The 22,563-nt window shown below is 32.1% G+C and overlaps 2 protein-coding genes across 2 annotated transcripts; both read right to left on the reverse strand.

The window, feature by feature from the left end:
- Positions 1 to 485: 485 nt before the first annotated feature.
- LOC133198384 (ficolin-2-like) lies at positions 486 to 7,094 on the reverse strand. The gene is made up of 3 exons (XM_061334480.1): positions 6,809 to 7,094; positions 5,767 to 5,934; positions 486 to 718 (listed from the first exon to the last, which is right to left on the reverse strand). The coding sequence occupies exons 1-3, from the start codon at positions 7,092 to 7,094 to the stop codon at positions 486 to 488; spliced, it is 687 nt and encodes a 228-aa protein (XP_061190464.1).
- A 4,858-nt stretch (positions 7,095 to 11,952) lies between these two features.
- LOC133198387 (ficolin-1-like) lies at positions 11,953 to 13,469 on the reverse strand. The gene is made up of 3 exons (XM_061334481.1): positions 13,415 to 13,469; positions 13,060 to 13,227; positions 11,953 to 12,185 (listed from the first exon to the last, which is right to left on the reverse strand). Exons 1-3 carry the CDS (start codon positions 13,467 to 13,469, stop codon positions 11,953 to 11,955), a joined length of 456 nt encoding a protein of 151 aa, XP_061190465.1.
- Positions 13,470 to 22,563: the final 9,094 nt, after the last annotated feature.

The raw sequence follows: 22,563 nt of genomic DNA on the forward strand, positions 1-22,563 counted from the left end.
TCGTATTAAAAAAAAAATGATTATTTTTACTTTACGATTCCAACATTAAAATAAAATTATATTCAATAAACAAAATGGAATATTAAAGCTAGATAACATCAAATGCTTAGAAAGAAGTTGTCATCCTAGGAGTTTCATATATATCTATAATAAAAGTATCAACTGTAGGAAACAAACGGAGGACAAGTCATAAACACGATGCAACACACTATGTTAGGCTTCTTCAACATGATATTCTTCTTTATCTCAGTGTTACCAGCAGGTTAAGGAAAACGAGGACACGTCATAAATGTCATGTTACACACAAGGTGATAGTCTCTCACTGTCACCAGTAACTGGATACCGAGGGCATGCAATAAATGTAAACATTAATAATAAAGGTACTAAATATAAATATCAATAAACACAATGAGGTTCTCTTTTATATCACTGTCACCAGCAACTGTGGGATATTAAAGCTACGTCAAGAGTATCATGTTAAACTTTTAATGAGGCTTTATCATCATGAGAGTCTCTGTAATATCCTTGCCATCAGCGACCGTACCAGCCCAAGGATCTTTCCAGTATCCCGGAGACCAGGGACCATTGAGAAAGGTTTTGTAACAGGCATTCATCCACCAGCCTCCTTCATAATTACCAGCACAGGGACCTCCACTATTATCATTATCTCTGTCTCGGGTACTGAATGGCATCCCAGACTGATCAAACATACTGTCACCTGTAAATTTAACATATGTTAATTATAATACATGTATATAAATTTAAAAAATAGTTCATTTGTTAATCCAACTTAATTGGTATTACAATTTCAGAAAAAAAGACATTCGGGCAATAAGTAATTTTTCTTTCTGCAAAGGTTGTAACCATTAATACCCCATTAAATACGATATCTTTCGCAAAGCTTTATTTGAAAAAAAAGTGATGATAAAAAACAATGATCGATCTAAAAATATAAACAATACACATCTTTAAACAGGTCACAGATTCGGACCACCCTTTAATTTAAAAGGTGGGAACAGGTGCCTTGGAGAAGAAAACATCACCTGTTGACCGAACACATCTGCTGCGAGCCCTATGTATTTATCGGGTAGAAGAACAAAAAAAACCTAAGTCGAATATGTAGTATAAAAAGACCTAACAACTGGTATGAAACGTCAGCCAAAATACAACTCAATGAAAGGTTATATTTGCTGACAAGGTCATTATAACGACACTAGATTTTGATATGCTGTCTTTAAACGAGGTTGTTGAAATTCCTGCCGCATCAATTGTAAGTAGCATGCCTCGGTTTTAAAATTAATCGCACCCGAAGCATGCTCTTAAATATTGAATAATTTTGGAGATGTAAGCGCCGTATGCAGGTTATAGAGGAAAACTCCTACATGTATACAAATGAGGAATGTTGATGATGAAAAGTTAAATTAACTCTTCATCAGAAAATTTAGTTGTTAATTTGCTCCAAATATGAAACAGATGTGGCAGACTCTGTGTTTTCTTTTATTCCATGTTCACAGGAATATATCGAATCGACATATGAATGGATGTAACTATTATTAATTGATAATACGTCGTCGACGTCTCTATATCGAGTTGAGGGCCCCGGCAAATGCTTTCTTCTTTTTTTTGTAGAAATGTCTGAATAAGTTCTGCTTCAAAGGGATATAAAACAGGTCACCCATAAGGAGCATTATTCATGCATATTGGAATTCTAACAGTTTTTGGAAGATTTGGTCTACGAAGTCTGCATAAATTTTGTCAATTGAGGAACTTCAGCATCCTTTTTGAAATCAAATTCAGAAAAAAATTGTGTAGAATCAGAGCCTAACATTTTTATCAAAATGAATTATGTATGAATAATCATTTTCAGAAGGCCAAAGTTGTAATAAAAATGTATATTAATATTCAAGGAAAATCATTTTTACTTCTTTTGAAAACAAAGGTCATCTATAAATTCGTAAACTCTGTTATACGGATGTTGAAGTTGCATATCAAATGTCCCTTAACTTATTTTATATGATAATTATACAGAAATGATTATTTACAAAATATTGTCTATTAAGCATAGGGACTAAACATAGCAGTTATTTTTAGAAAGCGTTCAAGCTCATGCACGTTTTATATCTTTTCCTTTACAGTTGCAAGGTAAATTCCTGTACCAATGACAAAGAAAAAATAAATTGATTATTTTCTTTTTACCTGTAATTCATTGTTGCATTAATTAAGGAACACGTTACTTTAAAAAATCTTTATACAGGTGGCCTTCAAAAATCAAAAACCGATTCTTACTATTACAGCGTGAATTGTTCTAATAGTTTTCTTTAAGAAATTATTGATGTTTATATCATATAATACAAAACAACTTAAATAATATCCAGCCAATAAGATTATCTTTTTAAAAATAAGTGTGTTTGCCCACTCCAGGTCGGTAAATAGGTGGGATTTATTTTCTCGAGTATTTTCAAGAAAAAATAATGAAGGTCTTAACAAAAGTAAAAAAGTTGTTGATGGGATGAAGAAATTCAGAAATGATAAAAAAAGAAGAATCCCACCTCTGATGTCCTGGAGGTCCGTGTTTGCTCTGCTCCTTTTTTATAATGTTTAATGGACTTTTGAGCTCGAATACTGTTCGTTATCTCCACATATTTCATAATCGTTACCTGAAGGTTTAAACAAATTTTAATTTGGGCGCTTTTAGCCAGTTGTCCGGGAGAGGGCAAACAAAAAACAAACACTGAATCGCAAACAAGTATTAGAAAAAAAAATGTAGCATTACATGCAATATTATTTGGAGAAAATATCTGCAAATGTAATATATGAGAGTGTCCATTAAACGGGTTAAGATAACGAACAGTGATCGATCTCATAAAACTACCAACAATGTAAATCTGTGAACGGGGCGTAAACATGGACCCCTGAAAAATCCAGAGGTGGGAACAGTTCGTGGAGAATTAGGTTTTTGTCAGAATGCACGGTTTTTGCAATATATATCTCATAAAAATTCCAAGGCAGGATAGTTTGGTTTTATTTTCTTTACCTTATATTTTTCTAAAAATGCGGACTTTAAAGATAGCAGATAGTGCGCAAGGCTCAGGGTTAAACTAAATGAAGTAAAATGTTCTGATTAAAATGACTAGTTTTTATAAAAACAAGTCAAAGCTCAATAATCAATTATCTCGTCATGTCGAAATATCGATCACAACAGAATGAAATAGGTTATCTTGACAAAAGGAGAGAGTATTTGGCGTATGTCGACAAAACCAGCATCTTGACTTGACGAGAAAGTTTTCTTGACTCGATGCGATATCTTATGTTGACAAAAATCATCTGGATGGCGTAAATATGCCACCATAGATATGCATTAAAAACTATCCTTTTGAATGTTGTATATTTTTAGCTACCTTCGCCAATCCTTTATTCATTTTAACAATGTATCAATAAATTTCGTGATTACCAATGCTGTGATAGAAACTTTCTAAAATATTGACACGGAATGTTTTACTAGATACATTAAATATCGAGTATTTGATGGTAATTTAAACTGGAGGTTATAAAACACATCAACAAAACAGCTTTGGCACAAGGGATTACCCTATTTAATTTTACATAAAAATTGTATAATGCTAAGAAGAATATTCTATAGATTAAAAAACTGCTGCACAAATCTTACGCATTTTCTCATTTGATCGGAATTTGAGGAAACTTATATCGGACTGTACATTTTTACCCAGATTCAACTTAAAACTTTATAAATAGAAATAATACAACTGAGCTGTTGATATTTGTGCAGCAATTCCATCAACCTTTAAAATATTTTGCTTCAAAACATACCTTGTTTCAGTTAAATAAAATAGAGCATGCCCTTGCGCCGAAGCATTTTTGTTGATGTCCGTCATAATATGACGTCATAATGAATACTGGCTATCTCATGTCATGGGTACCAAGTATATATTAGACAATAAGTTTTCTCTGTATAATAGATATAGTCCTTAGACATTTTAACTAGTATACAGGTAAACTTTGGTATCTCGACATCGGATATGTCGACAACCTGGGATATGTCGACGTCCTTCCGCGGTCCCGGCAGTATTTACTATACAAATGATTTGCAAAAACTCTGATATGTCGACCTCGGTAATGTCGACAACCCGGGTTATCTCGACGTATATTCACAGTCCCGAGAGCAAAATTTACCTGGTATATGTCGACATCAGCAATTTTCTGCTCTACTGAACCTAACTGCTTGTCAGTTAGGGTCGCTCTTCAAGCACGGACGACTCCGGGTATCTCGACATCTTCAAAATTTCACACCTTTCACACCTGTGTTTTGACTGCACGCTGCTTAATTAATTCTATAGACTGTGTTTGTAGGTGAATCCCAAGCCCCCTCCGCGTCTTTGAGAAGTTAAATTGCTTATGTTCAGCTTGGGTAATATCATTGATAAATCAACACGATTCTGCGTAAATGTATGGACGGTTATTTATATCGAAACTTAACTTTTAAATTTGAAAAAGGTAACTAAATTACAATGAAAAACAAACGCACTGAATAATTCAAACTAAGGAATTAAAGGATGTTTTATTGATATTTTGTAATTAAAATGTATTCAACAGGAAACAGTCCAATTAACGGCACGATTGACCGAATCAGCCGTACTTCATGCACCTGTAACATCACTACGTTAGTTAAGATACACAAATCTCTTTAAAAAAATAATTTTAATGTACATTCTTCCTTAATGATATAAGAAAATCATAATCCGCATTTAATTTTTTCCCATATATCTGATGTCAACTTTATATGATTCGAAGTTCTTAGAGCGCATTTCGTATCCTGTTCTGACAAACAAGGCAAGTTACACGCGAATGCTGTAACTTTGTGCTGAAACTTTGTGAATTTAGAAAGATTTCGATAAAGAACACGTTTTATAAACAAGATTTTTTAAATAACTTCCTAGATTTTTAATAAAAAATAGAGGGAATTCTGAAATATGTTGAGCTACATTCTATATTGAAGTCCTGTACATATAATAAGCTTGTCTGATTTGCTTTGCATTGAAATGTTGGACGTCAAGTCTCAACTCTGATATCTCGACACCTCGGATATCTCGATATTTTCCGATGGCCCCGTCGATGTCGAGATAACGAAGTTTACCTGTATTTAAATACATATGCCAATACTTAGCCTTAACTCACCTGCGTAATTTAAATTTTAAAGTTTCTGTATTATCCTTTAAATAAGTTACAATAAATGTATGAGCCATTACATCAAATTCTGTTCAATGTGAGCGTGAATTTTGATTTTCGCATATGAAGTGCCACTTCCACAGTGTTGTGACATCAAGATAAAATGCATACATTATCCTTTGGAACCCCCGTCCTTTATAAGGTGTTTTAAATGTCGTCGCTTTCCACAATCTTTACATGTATAAGCAAAATAAATTTGGAATGTAAATATAAATCTCATGAACTAAAGAGACCAAAATATATTCTATTTTGATGCATATCTGATTTTGTTAAAGATTTTATTTATTTAAGAATAAGACACAGAATGTAATTAGACTTTTTCTTTGAAAGATGCAAGGCATTTAATTTAAAAAAAAATTACGCGCAATTATTTTTGCAACTCTCACTCCTTTTTTTCTCTTTTCTCTCTCTCTCACTTACCCGGCTGTAATCCCGGTAGCTTGTCCTCATGGAAAGAGTCTGTAGATGACTATATCGTAGGAAACAGAAAATTCTTTTTTTCTCTCTCTCTCTCTTACTTACCTAATGTTCCGGTAGCAGGTCCTCCGAGGAAAAGTCTGTAGTTGTCTGATTCATCAGAAACCGAGAACTGATCGTAATATTCATATAACATCCTGCCATCTTTTAAAGTGATAGAGACGTAGAGAGATGAGTTTCTTCCCTTGGTAAGCTTATGAATCACGTCATTTCCTGTAACATGTTATAGGAAATATTAATGAGTTACCAAAAAATAGTGTTTTAATCCAGGTTTCATTATAAAAAGCAAGAATTAAATTTTATCTCCAAAAAATCATTGGTTTATAAAGATTCACTATATGAATTAAATTCATAAGTAGTAAGTATATTGAAAGAAGCGAGAATAGATAATCTAGCTGCTCGATAAAATCTAACCTTAATCGGAATTTTATTAAAAGCGTATAAAAAGAAAAATTATGTGACAATTAAATAATTGTTCAATCATATGAAATTCAAAAATATAACTATCCAATAGGAGTCTTCCAATTTCCCGAATCCGTTTTTGTAGTCATCCCAGAATCTGTAAAAACTGACAGATCCGCTCCTCCGCTTTTGAATTACCTGAAGATCACATGCATTTAATAGCCTACCTAGAGATTACATTGATTGATTAGCCTACCTAGAGATTACATGTATTCATTTGACATGTATTCATTAGATTACTAGAGATTACAAGTATTGATAAAATTACATGGAGATTACATCTATCGTAAGATAACAGAGAGAGAGAGAGAGAGAGAGAGAGAGAGAGAGAGAGAGAGAGAGATAGTTGTCTAACCGTCCACCATCTGCCACAGTTCTCCAAATTACACGACACGTTGACAACACGTGACTTGTCATTCTCAAAAGGATAAATTTGGTATACACCAGATTGGGTCTGTCCATTAACATATATATCCCGGCAGTCCAGAGGAAAAGTTCTGGCATCTCTTTCTGTTGGAAAAGCTGAAAAAGTTGTGTATAAATGATCAACTGCAAGGAATTTTAGAAAGTATATAATGAAAAAGTCAATATTCATTAGAAATTATAAAGAAAAATCAATAGTAACCTTCTGAAAAGTAATTTTTCCATCCGGCTTCTGCTACTGTTATGTAAGTCTGGTCAAACGAATAATGGATTCGGCATTTCCTCTCTTTCAAGTTAAACCCAAAGCAGCCACATGTGACGTCACACTTAGCAGAGCAGAAGGTCAGAGAGGAGTCATTGTATTCTGCTATAGATCCACCTTCTGACTTTTTTTCATCAAAATTCACATCTTCTAAATACCGACGAGACAAAGCCGCCGCCGATTGTAGAGAGACTGCCATCAGGAAAAGGTTGCAGAAAATGCTCATTTTGCGATTAACCATAGGTGTCAACTGAATTTCAATTTAGTCGCAACTTTAAAAGATTGAAATTTTAGTAATGCTGAATCAAATATATAGTCAGAACTCTTGAATTATTCTGATGAAGTTAGTTTGTCATATCGATTGTTTGAATTTACTACTTTCGAAGAGCAGCTATTAATTTTTTGTGGAAGGAGTAGTTATGAATCTAAATATTGAATATTTAATTTAGAAATACAACAGAAACACCCATTTAAATATTTTAAACAGGATACTTTTAAATATAATGTCAGGATGGAAATTAGTCTGAAAAAGTCTTATCAAACTAGAGGTAACGGGAATCAAGACCCTTAAGAGCCCACAAATGAAACACTTTACTAAACCCTTAATGGCAACTGGCCATTTAAACTACCAAAACAAAAGCATATATGTGGCTACAGGTATATTATTTATAATATCTTTTTAAAATCTGATAAAAGGATATTAACATTTCGTTCATTTTTTTTAAATTTAACCTTCGTTCATTTAAGCTATGTATGGCGTATCTGAGCGTAAAATAATAACAGGAAATTGAATGTAGAATGTCATCAAGATGCATGTTATATACGTTCAAATTCAGTTTTTCACCGATTTCGAACTCGGTAATCTCATTGTTCTGTTAATTTGATTTAAAACTTTTTGAATCTTTTAAAATATCTGTGGTCGCTGGTCTATCCCCCATTTTCATTGTTCCATTAATGGCCATTTTTTGCTGATTGTCTTAATATAAAATCAGGCGATCAAATAAAGGCGGAATTTTTCAAATATATTATTTTTGTAAAGTCGACAAATAAATCGGTAACTAATTAAAAATTTTAATATCATTGAAACGCTATTTTATATATATATATATATATATATATATATATATATATATATATATATATATATATATATATATATATATATATATATATATATATATATATATATATGAAATATATATACCGAAATATTGTGATATCTCTATATGAATAAAACTAATCATCAATCAAATCAATCAATCTATCAATCTTTTTTTTTTAATTTAAGGTTTGTCGTTTGATCAAAGCAATTTTTGAACCCTTTACTTTAGCGTAGATTCAAATAACTTGCTAAAACCAAGGTTTCCCTTTGAAACATCGACTGGCATAACTACTTGATAAAACGCTTAAAAAGTTGAAAGTGTATTTTGGAAGTGAAATTTGTGATTTCGGTCATTTTGTAATAAATGTTTTTAAAATATTTATATAAAATATATATATGAAAAATATTTCAAAATACTTTAAAGGTTTCAAACACATAAACATTTTCATGTATTTCTTTAAGGATTTCATTTGAATTAAAGTGGATTGGAATGCAAAATGCAAAAATGATTTTATTTATACCAGAAGTAGAGTAATTGCAAGAAGATATACATGCGATCAAATAGGACTGCATTTAAGTAGAAGCTTGAATTTTTTCACACTGTCAGACATGTATAGTTTAAGCGTCTTTTTAAAGATTAAAAAAACATTGATATTCACTTTCCAATATCATTAAAAGTATTTCATTTTGAACATGTAAACTTTGTTCAGTATTCACACAACAAACTTTTTAAAAAGTCTTTTACACTTATTCTTCCCACTTCTTTGAAAGCCTAGACAAACGTTTAACAAATGCGCAATTGCAAATTTTTCTTAGAGAAAGAGAAAAACGTCAATTACTTAACACAGTTCTGCATTCTATTTTCATTGTTATGCTATAATGCGCAAGAATCATGTATTTTGTAGAGAATACCAACAAAATTGATGATATTAAAAATGTTATGCAAGACTGTAATGGAAACAATTATAAGTGTAATGTCGGAGTTGGTCTCACATTAAATAAAAAAAGATACAAATTAAAACATTTGACGAAATTTCATATGTAAAATATTCTGACAGATAATTATTGCAGACATCGAAAATACAATTATAATAGAAGTCTCACAATTATAATCCTAATTCTTTTAAAATGATTTTTTTTCCATCAGATTTTATGCATTTTATTATTGTCTATGCATAAGAGGAATAAAAGTAAAAAGGACAAATACATTATTTAATAATTAAAAATGCTCAGAGCTACTGTAAGACTAAGGTTAATGAGTTATCATGGACAAAGTAATTAAATGGTTTTAAGATAAAATTTTCTTGCGCATGTTTGTTGACTTCAGGAGATTTTCAATGACAAATAAAGAAACTTGAATTCTTTTAGAAACGTCTTCATTTATATTGACTTAGGCCTACAGTGTTAAATACCTTACACAATGTTTTCACCAAAAGGATGATGGATGAGATATAACGTTTTTATTCAAATTGTATTTTAAGAAGAAAGAACTGGAAGAAATGATTAATTCACGATTTAATTAACAAAAAATTAAGAAAGTTCATTTTCTAAAATTAGCGCACCTTAATAACAACCAGGCAGGCAATTTGTTTTTAAATTCATTGAAATTTGATTTATAAAGTTTGTGTTGTTTAAAGAATAGCTGTATATGTTATATGTCAGTTAATTAAAATCTTCATTAAACATATTTTGAAAACAAAATCCATATTTTGTGAATATTTTGTTGACAGGTTTAAAAATAACTTTAGAAACAAATGACAAACAAACACATGAATAAAACATTACTTTTAAATTTAATATTTATGTTCTGGTTACAGTTATCAGACACCAATTATCTCTTTTAATCTTTCAAACATCAATGTTATCAAAACATGGCTTTTCTACGCTTTACACAAAAATTACTCATGATCACTTTAAGTGCGGGCTTTTTTGGCATTATAGACAACTGATACCTCAATAAAAATGGAGCTCGTAAATTTCCATATCATGTGATAATTTTGCTGAAATTCTGATTCTGTACACAATTTCCCTGAAATTGATATTAAAATGATGCTGGAGTTCCTCATTGAAAATATGTAAGTAAATAAACTTTTGAGACCAGGTATTCTAACCAACTGTTGGACTTCCGATTGGTACAAACTGAGATCCTATATAAGCTGACCTGTTTTTATATTCCTATGAAACAGAATTTATTTAAAATCTTCGTCATGTTGTGGCCTTCAACTCACATTTAGATATATCGACGGCGTTTTATCAATAAATAATACATGCAGTTTCATATGTCGAAACAATATACATGTATCCCAGCAAGCTCAAAATAACACACACACACACAAAAAAAAAGAGTCTGCTACTGTTTCATATTTGGATGCTTTCTTACCTATAGGTGATTAGCAGCAATAATTAAAAAATATGAAGATATCAAAAGGATATTAAACTTAAAAGTCCATTGAAACAACACCAAATGTGAGCAGAGCAAACACAAACATATTAGATAATTAGAAGAGGATCACGTGTCATGGAGACGTAAGCATCCCCTTTCGACCGGTGTGATACATGTTTTCCTACAAACATAGCAATTATTAGAGAAAGAGCAGACATGTATATTGTTTAATTTTCTTTTAATGATAGATTACAAATTGTACAATCGCATAGTTCTTAATCCAGAAAAGTAACTCAATAACATGTACAATTATCTTTTTCATATCTGAATCATTTTGAAAAAACAAATATATATTCTAAGCTAAGAAAACAAATTCAATCGATTCAATCATCGTGTGAGATATGTGTATCCATAAACAAAATATGGAGAAGAAAACAACGCAAAAACACGTTTTTTTTATTTTACAACATCCCCAAAATTGCACATAAATACAATAGAGCTGTTTGAATAAATTTTAAAAAGCATACTGAAATATAATCTATACAATTCTAGTTGATATTAGGTTACTTTTTAAAAATAAGATTTCACTTGTGTAGACAATGGCGTCTTTGAATGTTAACATTTAGAGAAAAAAATCTATAGAGTGTCGAGCAACTGGATAGTATTTATGCTTAAATTTTGAAAAGTTTACATAGAATACAAAGTAAAATAATAAAAATTCACATTTTTAAGCTGCTGCTATCAAATTATTACGTAACGACCCTTTAAGGGGATGAAGGACACATGGTCACATGACTCTGTTTAACAACGTCATAATCTCCGTTTATATAAGTGCAAAACGTGTAAACCATCACTTCTTGTATAATTTTTTGACAATTTGTTTTACTTTAATTACAATCTTATATGAACAAAATAAAAAAAATAACATTCTTGTAAACATGAACAAGTTATGAAATATATAGATCAACTCCTCTGTTTCCCTGAACTGCACGTTTAACAAGTCAGTGACGTCAAACATGATCTCTTAGTACAGCAAAATCATACTCGGTGAATACAGGGGTGGTATTATTATAGAAAACAGGTCATAATCAGTATATGTAAAATGTGTGTATGAAGGTATATCTTATTTCGCTTATTAAGCTTACGTGTCACGTCATAATTGGTTTTCTCGTACTCGAGAAATGTTAACATGGCACGTTTTTGTCATGCATTACATGTATCATAAGGAGAATCTCTCATACATCATTATCGAAAAACAATAACAACTGTATATCACCGAGGAAACGTCGAAGATCGCATAATACTCGAGGTGATTATTTATCATCGCAAAAGCCTTATTTATCTCACTGTAACCTGCAAATGTGGCATACCGAAGACACGTCATACATCTCATGTAACGTACACTTAAAAAGTTTTAATCATCGTTACAGCCTCCTTTTGAACAAAATATAAGAAGTAAGGGTAGAAAATCAAGGACACTTTATAAACCTTACGTAACACACTAAGTGAGGTTCTATAATCATGAGAGTCATTTTTTGATCTCAGAGTTTTCAGTAACTGTGGGAAATCAAGGACCTGTCAGAAAACTATCTACCATATTTAGTGAGGCTTTATCATCATCAGAGTCTCCTTTATCTCTCTACCATCGATGACTGTAGGATTCCACGGTCTGCGCCAGGTTCCTGGAGACCAGGGACCGTTGAGGTAGACTTGGTAACAACTTTTAAACCACCAGCCTCCTTTATACTCAGCTGCACAGTTAACTCTGTCTCTGTCACTGTCTCTGTCTGGGGTACTGAAGGCCATCCCAGACTGCCCTGCCATACGGTCACCTTTAGAATTAAAAAAAATATATGTATATATGTATATACAAAACTAAATGTATTTTTGTAATGTTTTCTTTACTTATGTGTGAATGAATGGTTGCTATTTTTGCAGAAAAAAAAATACATTTCCATAGAAATGCATATTTTTCTGCAATGGATGCAATCGTGAATCCCGCATTTTAAAAAGAAAAGACATTTCATCAGTATAAACAATCGTTTAAGGATGACATTTACTCAGATGACATTTACTCAGATGGCAAAAGAATTCCATTTATGGCAAGGGAAAACATCCTATCTAACATTGTAGACCTATGATTATTTTGATATTTTCCACTTCCAGATAAGTAGGTCATTGACCTAGCACTCAGGAATTGATAAGATTTTGGTATGGTCTTCGCATGAAGCGTTAATTTTTTTTTTTAATGCAAACAATCAAGTGGTTTGTAAGTTAAAATTTATTTATTGATTAAATGAAATTTTAAAATAAACACATTTTGGTTCAGTTGCCCCAAAAGCGAAACAATTCTTCCAATTTTCTGAATCTTTAATTTAATTGCATAAATCTACATCCTTTTTTTTCTTACTGGTGTTTATTTTTTATGTTAAATGATATTATTTTATCATAACAACGAAGATAAACGGACTTTGATATTACAATATGACAAGGTATTTCATATATCTAATATTAAGACACAGAGTCTACTTACACTTAGATTTTAAAAGATAAGACATATTGTTATTTTTTTTCTAAAAAAGAAAAATTTTTCAAACAAAATTATTTTTCGTGAAATATATGGAGATAACGAACAGTATTCAAGCTCAAAAGTGTAGCGTCTCTCTCTCTCCTACTCTCTCGTCTCTCTCTCCCACTCTCTCTTACCTAAAGTTCCGGTAGCAGGTCCTCCGAGAAAAAGTCTGTAGTTGTCTGCCTCATCAGAAACTGAGAACTGATCGAAATATTTGTACAATTTTGTTCCATTTCTTAATGTAATAGAGACGTAGAGAGATGACTTCCTTCCCTTGGTAAGCTGATGAATGACGTCATTTCCTTTAACATGTAATTGGAGAAATATTTGAATTTTGAATTACAGAAAAATAAATTAAGGGGTCAATACCATCATTTCAGCTGTTCGACATGTTACAACGATAAACAGAACATCGATAACTAAAAATAAAATAATTTTGTTACAAGTGAACATTGGCTTAATACAATAGAATAATAATTAAATATTTACCGATCCAAAAGGAGTCTTCCAGGTTCCCGAAACCTTTCTTGTACTCATCCCACATTTTGTTAAAACTGACGGATCCGATCCTACGTTTTTGGATTACCTAAGGGGTACCATGAAATGATTAGAATTATGTCATTTATAACTATTGATGTACAACTGAAAGTAATATATATAACAATTTTTTTTCTTTTAAAGGAAATAATATGGAAATTTACTCCTCCGACTTAAATTATACTTCAATGTCCTCTCCAAAACTATCCCCAAAAAGGGAGAAAATCTGCTGGTACATTTACTTTTTTAAAATCTTAAAAAGACATTTGAAGAAAATATGAGGATATGGGACGTACTGATACGATATGTTTTCAATGGTCTTTTTCTATTATTTCTAAACACCAGTACTGTGTACTTCTAAGCATAAAATAAGAATACTTTTGGTAAAAATGGAAGAAGTAAAAAACTTTTCGAGATTTGATCCCGGCATGATGAAGTTAATTTAAAATGTTTTTTTTAAGTCTTGCAATGAATGTAATAAAATTATATATTTTTTTTACTGAATAATATTTAATTTAGCTAAATAACAAAAGACAACTGAATTTTTATCACATTTAAGATATGTCACTCCTGATTTTTTTGAGATATAACTAATCATGTAGCATGACTCAAAATCGCAAAGGAAACTGGGGGTCAATGTGCATCTTACTAAACGACGGTATAATTAGCTTGATCTTTTTGCATTTAAATTGTAAACTTTATAATATTTTACCAGATGTAATCATGGCAATAAATACAATTTTCGTTTTATGTAAAAAAATTTGAATGATTTATAATTTTAAAAAGAAATCCTGCAAATTAATACGCGTATATTATTGTGTGACATTTATGCACTAGGAAGTATTGTATAGGTTAAAATAATGAATGAAATCGTTGATGCCAGTAATGTTAATGTTGAGTTATTGGTCAAAATATGCCATTTTCAGGCAAAAATCAATGTAAATCTTATCTTGACTTCTTTAATATATTTTCATTTTTTTGAAAATTCTGTTAATTGAATTAACAAACTTTTTTTTTTCTTTTTTTTTTTAGAAAAATATAAACTGAAACCTTTCTTTGTTAATCCTAGCATATAAAAATGTATGGCTTAAGTTCTAAGATACTAAATCTAACAAATGGATAGATTTGAAAAATTATCTTCTAAATATCCTTCTGCCACAATAAAAAGTCCCCCATAAATCATGTTTCTTTATTATCTTCTGAGCGGTTATTAAATTGAAATTGTTAAAATTTGCATTTTTCAATTAAAAATGCCATAAAAACTGAATTATTATTAATGAATATGAAGTTAGAGATTCTGACAAAAGATATCACACCAGACTTCTCATATATCTGATAACATTCTTTTTTTTTTTTTTTGGAAAATTTGCTTCGTATACTAATTCACCAAAGGTAAATGATCAATGTAATTAAAAAAATGTGATGAAAACGAAAAGTGACCGATTTCAGAAATTCTCAAAACAATTCAAATTTATCTGTAAACAGGACATAAAACACGGACCCCGGATATTCCAGGGGTGGAACGGAAGCCTAGAAGGAAAAAGAATTGTACTCTAAACATGCTCTTAAGTATTGAAAACGTTGTGAGACTTATCGCCATACACGTGTGAAAGCGAAATATTACTAAATATATAAGGAAAGTTGACGATGAAAAAGGGGCATCATCTTTGTCGTACACTGCAGTTGTTAGTTGGTTAGTAAAACATCCATATAAAAAGATACATGCGGTGTGTTAGAAGACCTGGTCGTCGAAGACTACGTAGATGATATCAATGAGGAATTCACTTACTTACTTACTTATCCTCTTCGTCCCCTATGGGACATAAGGCTTCAACAAGCTGCCTCCATCTTCCTCTATCCTTTGCCACGTACTGTGCCTGTCCCCACTTCCTCTAGCTCTGATGTTACGGTTCTTCTCCACGTTGTTCTTGGTCTACCTCGTTTCCTCTTTACAGATGGTGTCCAATGTAGGGCTGTTTTAAGTATTCTACTCTGGGGCATTCTCCTCACATGTCCAAGCCACCTCAATCTTCTTTGCTTGACTTCAGTTGTTATGTTACTGCTTTTGCTTTTCTTGTGCAGGTCTCTGTTAGAGATCTTGTTCGGCCAGAAGATACGGTGGATTTTTCGGAGACAGTTGTTGTGGAATGCCTCTACTTTTCTCATGGAGCTGTCAACAACACGCCAGCATTCAGACCCATACACGAGAACTGATTTAACATTGCTGTTATAAAGTTGGAGTTTGGTTCTCAGACTGTAGTTGTTTGACTTCCAGATGGGCTGAAGTTTGGCAAATGCTGTCCGTGTTTTATTGAGACGTGATTTTATTGTTTTTCCAGTGCCGTTGTCCTTACTTAGGATGCTTCCAAGGTAGGTAAAGTCCTCAACTTCCTCTAGTGGCTCTCCATTTAATGTGACAGGTTCTACTGGTGCATTGATTGTCATTATTACCTTGATCTTCTTGGCATTGATGTTAAGCCCAGTTTGTTTGGCAAAGGAGTTTAATTTATCAGTCTTTTCTTGTAAGTAGATTATGTTTCCTGATATTTCTGCCAGATCGCGGGTATGTTAAGGAAGCATACAAATCATTTCTCGGGAAATTTAGACTTTTTGAAGAAAATTAAGATTAATAATTCATCAAAGTCTCCGATAAAACATAAACTATTATTCACTATTACATAAAGACACGGAGTGTCCGAGGCCAAGTAGTGCACCACCTCGAAGTCATCACGTGACCGCTATTAATAGCAAAATATTCCTTAATGAAAAACTTCACAGAACAACACTACCCCGGGGTTAAATAATTTCTTTGAGTAAATAGCATAGTTGAAAAACATCTCTTATGCCTAAAAAGTGCTGCTAGAATCCCACTGTCCGATCGGGAAAATAATTATTCCACATATATGTACGAAACCTTACCCGATGTTTTGCATTTTATGCATATAACCCGAGATATTTCTACAAACCAGGTTTACTTCACGATTCTAGCAGCACTTTCCAAGTATTATAGAACACAAGCTTTCGATATGTACAAATCTTATGTTTTTAAGTATCCAGCTTAGTGTTGTTCTTTTGCATTATTGTTGTCACGAATGACAGAGGAAAAGCCTACCGGAATACGTAAATAGCTGACTGTCTTCAATAGAAGATATAATCGATGAAAATAAATCAACATACCTGTTTAACATACTTTAACTTCACATGAATAACACACAATATACACGGTATTTGCTTCTAAACCTCCTTTTACGTATCTTTTAACATGCCGTTTTGGCCAAATTCTCGTTACACAACATGATCGATTCTCAAGTTCCTTGTTGAACAGTTATGACGTCATTGGTCGGAGATTATAATTCAAGTGACAGATACAGCAAAACAAAATAAAAACATTTTATTTTTGTTAATATTTGCAAATTTCTATTCATTTTCAGGAGTCAAATTATATCTCTAAATAGCAATATTAGGAAAACTTGTGTTCTAAACTTGACGTCATCTCGCCTACTATGACGTCATATTGTATCACTGATTTAGTCAAGTCAGATTATCTTAGTGCTTCCTTAACACACCTGCGATCGTCTGCAAAGTCCAGGTCTTCTTGGTGACTGAACATTGTCCATTGAATACCCTTATTTTGGTCATGTGTAGTGTTTCTTTGAATCCAATCAATGACCATAAGGAAGAGAATTGGTGATAATATGCATCCTTGCCTTACTCCAGATTTTACACTGAATGAGTCAGATATTCCCTTTTCCAGGATGACACTACATTCGAAGTTTGAGTAAAATGTTTTCATGATATTGCAGATCTTTGCTGGTATTCCATATGATCTTACTATTTTCCAGAGTGTTTCTCTGTGCACACTGTCGAACGCTTTCTTAAAATCAATAAAGTTGATGTACAGTAGTATTTGCCATTCTATACACTGTTCTATAATGTTACGAATGGTGAAAATTTGGTCTATACACCCTTTTCCTCTTCTAAAACCAGCTTGTTCCTCTCTCAGTTTCTTTTCAATCACTTTGTCTATTCTGACAGCAGTATTTCTGCGGACTGAGAGCAGTGTTATGCCTCTCCAGTTGTCACAAATTTGGAGATCTCCCTTCTTTGGAAGCTTTACAATGAGTCCTTTACTCCAGTCATGTGGTATTGTTTCATTTTCCCAGATGTGTACGAATAGGTCTAATAGCGTTTTTGATGATGTTGTTATATCTGTTTTCAGCATTTCAGCATGTATGCCGTCATTACCGGGGGATTTACCATTCTTTAATGATTTAATACAGTTTTGGACTTCTTCCAGAGTTGGTGGTTCTAAGTTTATTTCTAAATCTTCAACTGCGGGGTCTGGACTTGCTGGTTCATCGAAGTCTGGGCAATTTAGTACCTCCTGGAAATATTGTACCCAACGGTTGGCTTGTTCATGTTCTGTTGCCAGTGTGTGACCATCTTTATCTTTCACAAGAGCAGATTGGATTGTAGTGCGACCACATAGTTTTTTGTCATTTTGAAAACGGTGCTCATTTCTCCATATGAAGCAGCTCGTTCAGCTTCTTGTGCCAGACTGTCAACATACATTCGTCTATCCCTCCTAGCACTTCGCTTGACATCTTTATCCTTTCCTTTATAGGAAGCTTGTAGTTGTTTTTGTAATCTTGCAGACTTGGTACCGATGATTTTCTGCTTTGTGTTCTTTCTTTCACCTATTTTTCCCATGTACAAGGTGTTAGCCATTCTTTGTTCTTCTTGGTTCGGTAGCCTTTAGTTTTTTCGGCGGTTTCAATTTATACATTCTTGATCGTGTCCCACCTTTCTTGAATATCTTCGACAACGTCAAGACCTTCTTCAAGAACCTTTAATCTGTTCTTCAATTCCATGAGGAATTCAAGCATCCTTCTAATATCAACTTCTGAGTAATACAAAGTCCAAACTGTACATGATATGTAGAATACGAAACATGGACATTTGCTATGAGACCTTGGGATATATGTTACTGAATATGCTGCTAAATCATTTTAAACATATCTCTGCTGCAATATCACTGACATAAAAAAATTAATCCCAAATAGTTATGGAATTGACTTTTCAAGGGAATCGTGAATGAAAATTCTTTGAAGATTACTTAGATGTGTCTAGTATTGATTGCTTACTTACATCCAAATGAATTATAATTATAATGAAAAGGGTAAAAATAACGAACTGTTGTTTACTTGAAATTCTTAAAGCAATACAAATAAATTAGCATGGGATAAAACAGGACCCAAAGATATTCAAGGGGTGGAATCGGGTACCTAGGAGGAGTAAGCATCCACTGCTAACCAGTCACATCCGCCATGGTTCCTATTTATTTTTCAGTTAGGGTGAGTATACTCTGTAGTCAAATTAAGTATATAAACGATCGCCTAACAATAGGTATTAAACATACTAATCAAAATACGTTCCAAGAATGGGTTGAATTTGCAAACAAGGTAATTATAACGTCCATAGAAATTATTAAATGCTGACTTTAAACGAGATTGTTGAAATCCCCTTTACCGTAAAAGGTCAGTAAGTAAAATGACGTACTATTTAGTAAGAATCAGTTACTGAATACTCTCTAAGAGGCGCCTTTTTTAATGTAAAATACGGATGATTTCGTGTGTCGAAAAATGAGAGAGAGAGAGAGAGAGAGAGAGAGAGAGAGAGAGAGAGAGAAAGAGAGAGAGAGAGAGAGAGTCATCTTACCGTCCACCATCTGCCACAGTTCTCCATATTACACAACACGTGAATAGCAAGTGACTTGTCATTCTCAAAAGGATAAATTTGGTATACACCAGATTGGGTATGTCCATTAACATAAATATCTCGACAGTCCATAGGAAAAGTTTTGTTGTTTTTGTCCATTGGAAGAGCTATGAAAAATTTGAATAAATTATCATTTGTAAAGAATTGAAAGAAAGTAAATAATATAAAACTTCATCAATAATCAATGCATATTTTAAAAATAAACAATAATAACCTTCTGGAAAGTAGTGTTGCCATCCGACTTCTACTACTGTTATGCTTGCTTGTTCAAAGGGATAATGAACTTGGCACTTCTTTTCTTTCGGGTTAAACCCAAAGCAGCCACATATGACGCCACACATAGCGGAGCAGTAGGATAATGAAGGTGCGATGTATTCTGCTAAATGTTCACTGTCTGACTTTTTGTCATCAAAAGCCACATCCACAAAATATCTACGAGATACAGCTGTCGCCGATTGTAAAGAGACCGCCATCACGAAAAGTTTGTGGAAAATGTTCATTTTGCGATAAGGCATAAGTGTAAATATAAAAAAATATCCAAGACACTACTTTAGAGGATTGATATTTTAGCAGCACTGAAACAAATATAAATTACGAACTCTTGAATTATTCTGACGAAGTAGCTTTGTCATATTGATTGTTTTAATTTACAACTAACGAAATGTAATTAACTTTTTAAGTAGCTGGATATTGAATATTTTATTAATGCAACAGAAACTCTTATTTAAACCTATAAATAGGCGACTTGCAACTCAAATGTCCAGATGGAAATAAGTCGGAATTAGTCAGCTAGATGTAATGAGAATGAAGACCCTAGTAAGTCTACAAATAAAACAGTTGATCATTATGAATACGGTTTGTGGTAATAAGAACATTATTTAGTGTTTATAATGTCTGACAAAAGCATATTCTTATTCTGTTTGGTTTAAATGACTTTTTTCAACATCATACGTTAAATACAATTACGCAAATATTGTGCCTTATTTCCAACATAAACAAGTAGGAAAATTTTGGATATAAAATGAGACCGTCTACATGTTTGTTTAAATGAGAAATTCTAAATTTTTATTTAATATTCACATTTCATAATATTTGTTCAAAAGGCATACTTTTATCAAAAATTATTTCTTCCTGCATCTAATGATTTCTTTGGCAATGGGGTCTTTGCTCTTGAAGAGATTTGTAAAATATACAACATAAAAACCCCCAAAATTTTTAGCCTAACATGTGTTTGTAAACTTATTATTTTGGAAATAAATGTTTTGCAACAAAACAAAGGCAAACCAAAAGAAATGATGAAGTTTGTAACATTATTACAGGTACATTTTCTATAAGGTCCTTTTCACGATCTAAAATGACTTCAAAAATTTCAAATTAAGTTTTTTCGCCTGAAACTCTGCATTATTCATTAGGCCAATAAACCTACGTTTCTCCTAGCTTTGTTATTTTACTAACCTTCCAACTGTCTCAAAAGGCCCTGTGTTGCATTTGAATGTCAGTAAAAAAAAAAGGCATTCCAACATCCATGTTGGGGTCATGCTTTTTTGGCCTTTTGAACGGTAAAAAAGTTTCATCACTGGGAGTAAAATATATGGTTAATTATTGGATACCATTGTTTTGGCGGAGGAATGCATGTCAGAAAAATAATACCAAAAACGTGCGTCAAAAACAGCGGCGCCATAAATGGAATGCTTTCAATGTTTGGATCTGTAGCTCTCTGGTTTTTCTGACCGAATTTTCTCAACCAGAGAGCTACAGTTCTGCGGCTAGGTAATTGTGTTTTGTTTTACACTATATTAGAATTTTTCACTTTGGTAGAGAGATCATGCATATTCGCTTTAGATGAAGTGTCACAGTTTTGATTTATGCGTGGCTTTTAGAACAGTTAGATCGTAGATATACGAAGAAAAAATGTTTTATGTGTGAAGGAGGGAGCTGTTCAAAGTTTTGACAATTTTTGAATAGTTTCGTTGAAGGAGGGCAAAGACTTGGCATCATGTAGCATTCAATAGAACACTGGATACTGCTGGTTTTCCTTTTCATCAATTCATTATTTCACATGCCTATTGAAATAAGATTAAAACAATATTTACGTTTTTTTTTCAGTTTACATATCTGTATTTTAATTCAACGGGATTTTTAAGTTTTATGCACTGACTGTTCTTAAAATTAGTCAACGCATATTGCTTAAATATTTTCATCTTATACTTTAAAGGACTTTTTTTGCTACATGTATTTGTAAATTTAGATTTTTTTTATCTCTGTCAAATTAATGTTCGTTCAATTGCAAACTGAATTTGATACCAATTCTTGGTAGTTCAATAATACTTTGATATCACATTTCTTACACGGTCATATCATAAAAAGATAGGTAGCATAACTATAAAAACAGCACATAATTACAAATAATGTCATTGTAACACAATTATTAAAACAAAAAATAACTACCTGACGCCACGATCGTCAGGCAGGTTAAGGATAAATTTTTCCATGGTGCGAAACTAAATATAAATATTTCAAAAACATTGTTATCTATCTGAACTCTCAGAATTTTGACTGAGAGTAAGATTATTATAAAATAATCATGCATTAAAGTACACGCTTCAATTCAGACTCCATAAAGATAATTATTCATTTCTTAATATATTATTACAACAGGTTATTATTACAATTACAGTTATTGTATTTTTTGGCTGTGTTTTGGTGTTTCTGATCTTCGGTGCAGTTAACGTTGAAACTAATTCATGTATTGTTTATGCAGCCACATCTTTCCAGCATAAATCAATTACATTAATTTATTTTCTTTATTTAATTTATTTTGATTTAAAACCATTTAAAGAATCTTCAAAATCATGTCATATTAACTTCTTACAAATGTTATCCTTATGCATGGACTGTACATTCCACTTGTATGAGATACAAACAATACATATGTTTACATAAATTTTGTTCACTTTCCATTCTTCTGATGAGTCGCAAACAAGTTAAACTTAAAAAAAATCATGATGTTTCGTACAAAGTCTTCAAAATGTACGGTAAGGAAATATTTCGCCCCCCCGCCCCATGCACCCCTTAAAAATTGGACGAAAACTTTCATATCTTATCATGCTTATACGTTATATAGATATTGATTTTTTTAGTCAGGAAAGCTTTTTGAAAAGCTTTTACTTGTTTAATTCTTAAATGAAACATTTTATTATATATTATTTAAGAATGATATACTGAATGTAAAATAAAATAAATCCAGAAGTATGATAATCGTATCTGTGTATTTTGTGTAAATTTTTCATTCGCGGGTTTCTTTCAGATATAGATAAGGAAAA

The sequence above is a fragment of the Saccostrea echinata genome, unplaced genomic scaffold (genome assembly GCF_033153115.1).
Source record: "Saccostrea echinata isolate AGI-Se365-2 ecotype Australia unplaced genomic scaffold, CSIRO_AGI_Sech_v1 ptg000033l, whole genome shotgun sequence".
In the NCBI taxonomy this organism is placed as follows: Eukaryota; Metazoa; Mollusca; class Bivalvia; order Ostreida; family Ostreidae; genus Saccostrea; species Saccostrea echinata.

What these genes read in the sequence shown, in the direction of transcription:
- LOC133198387 (XM_061334481.1), bottom strand. Translation starts at nt 13,469, where the DNA reads ATGTGGGATGAGTACAAGAAAGGTTTCGGGAACCTGGAAGACTCCTTT. An exon ending in GGAAGACTCCTTTTGGATCG is followed by an intron (nt 13,228 to 13,414) that starts GTAAATATTTAA and finishes TACATGTTAAAG; the next exon opens with GAAATGACGTCATTCATCAG. An exon ending in ACCTGCTACCGGAACTTTAG is followed by an intron (nt 12,186 to 13,059) that starts GTAAGAGAGAGT and finishes TTAATTCTAAAG; the next exon opens with GTGACCGTATGGCAGGGCAG.
- LOC133198384 (XM_061334480.1), bottom strand. Translation starts at nt 7,094, where the DNA reads ATGAGCATTTTCTGCAACCTTTTCCTGATGGCAGTCTCTCTACAATCG. An exon ending in GAAAAATTACTTTTCAGAAG is followed by an intron (nt 5,935 to 6,808) that starts GTTACTATTGAT and finishes AACATGTTACAG; the next exon opens with GAAATGACGTGATTCATAAG. An exon ending in ACCTGCTACCGGAACATTAG is followed by an intron (nt 719 to 5,766) that starts GTAAGTAAGAGA and finishes TTAAATTTACAG; the next exon opens with GTGACAGTATGTTTGATCAG.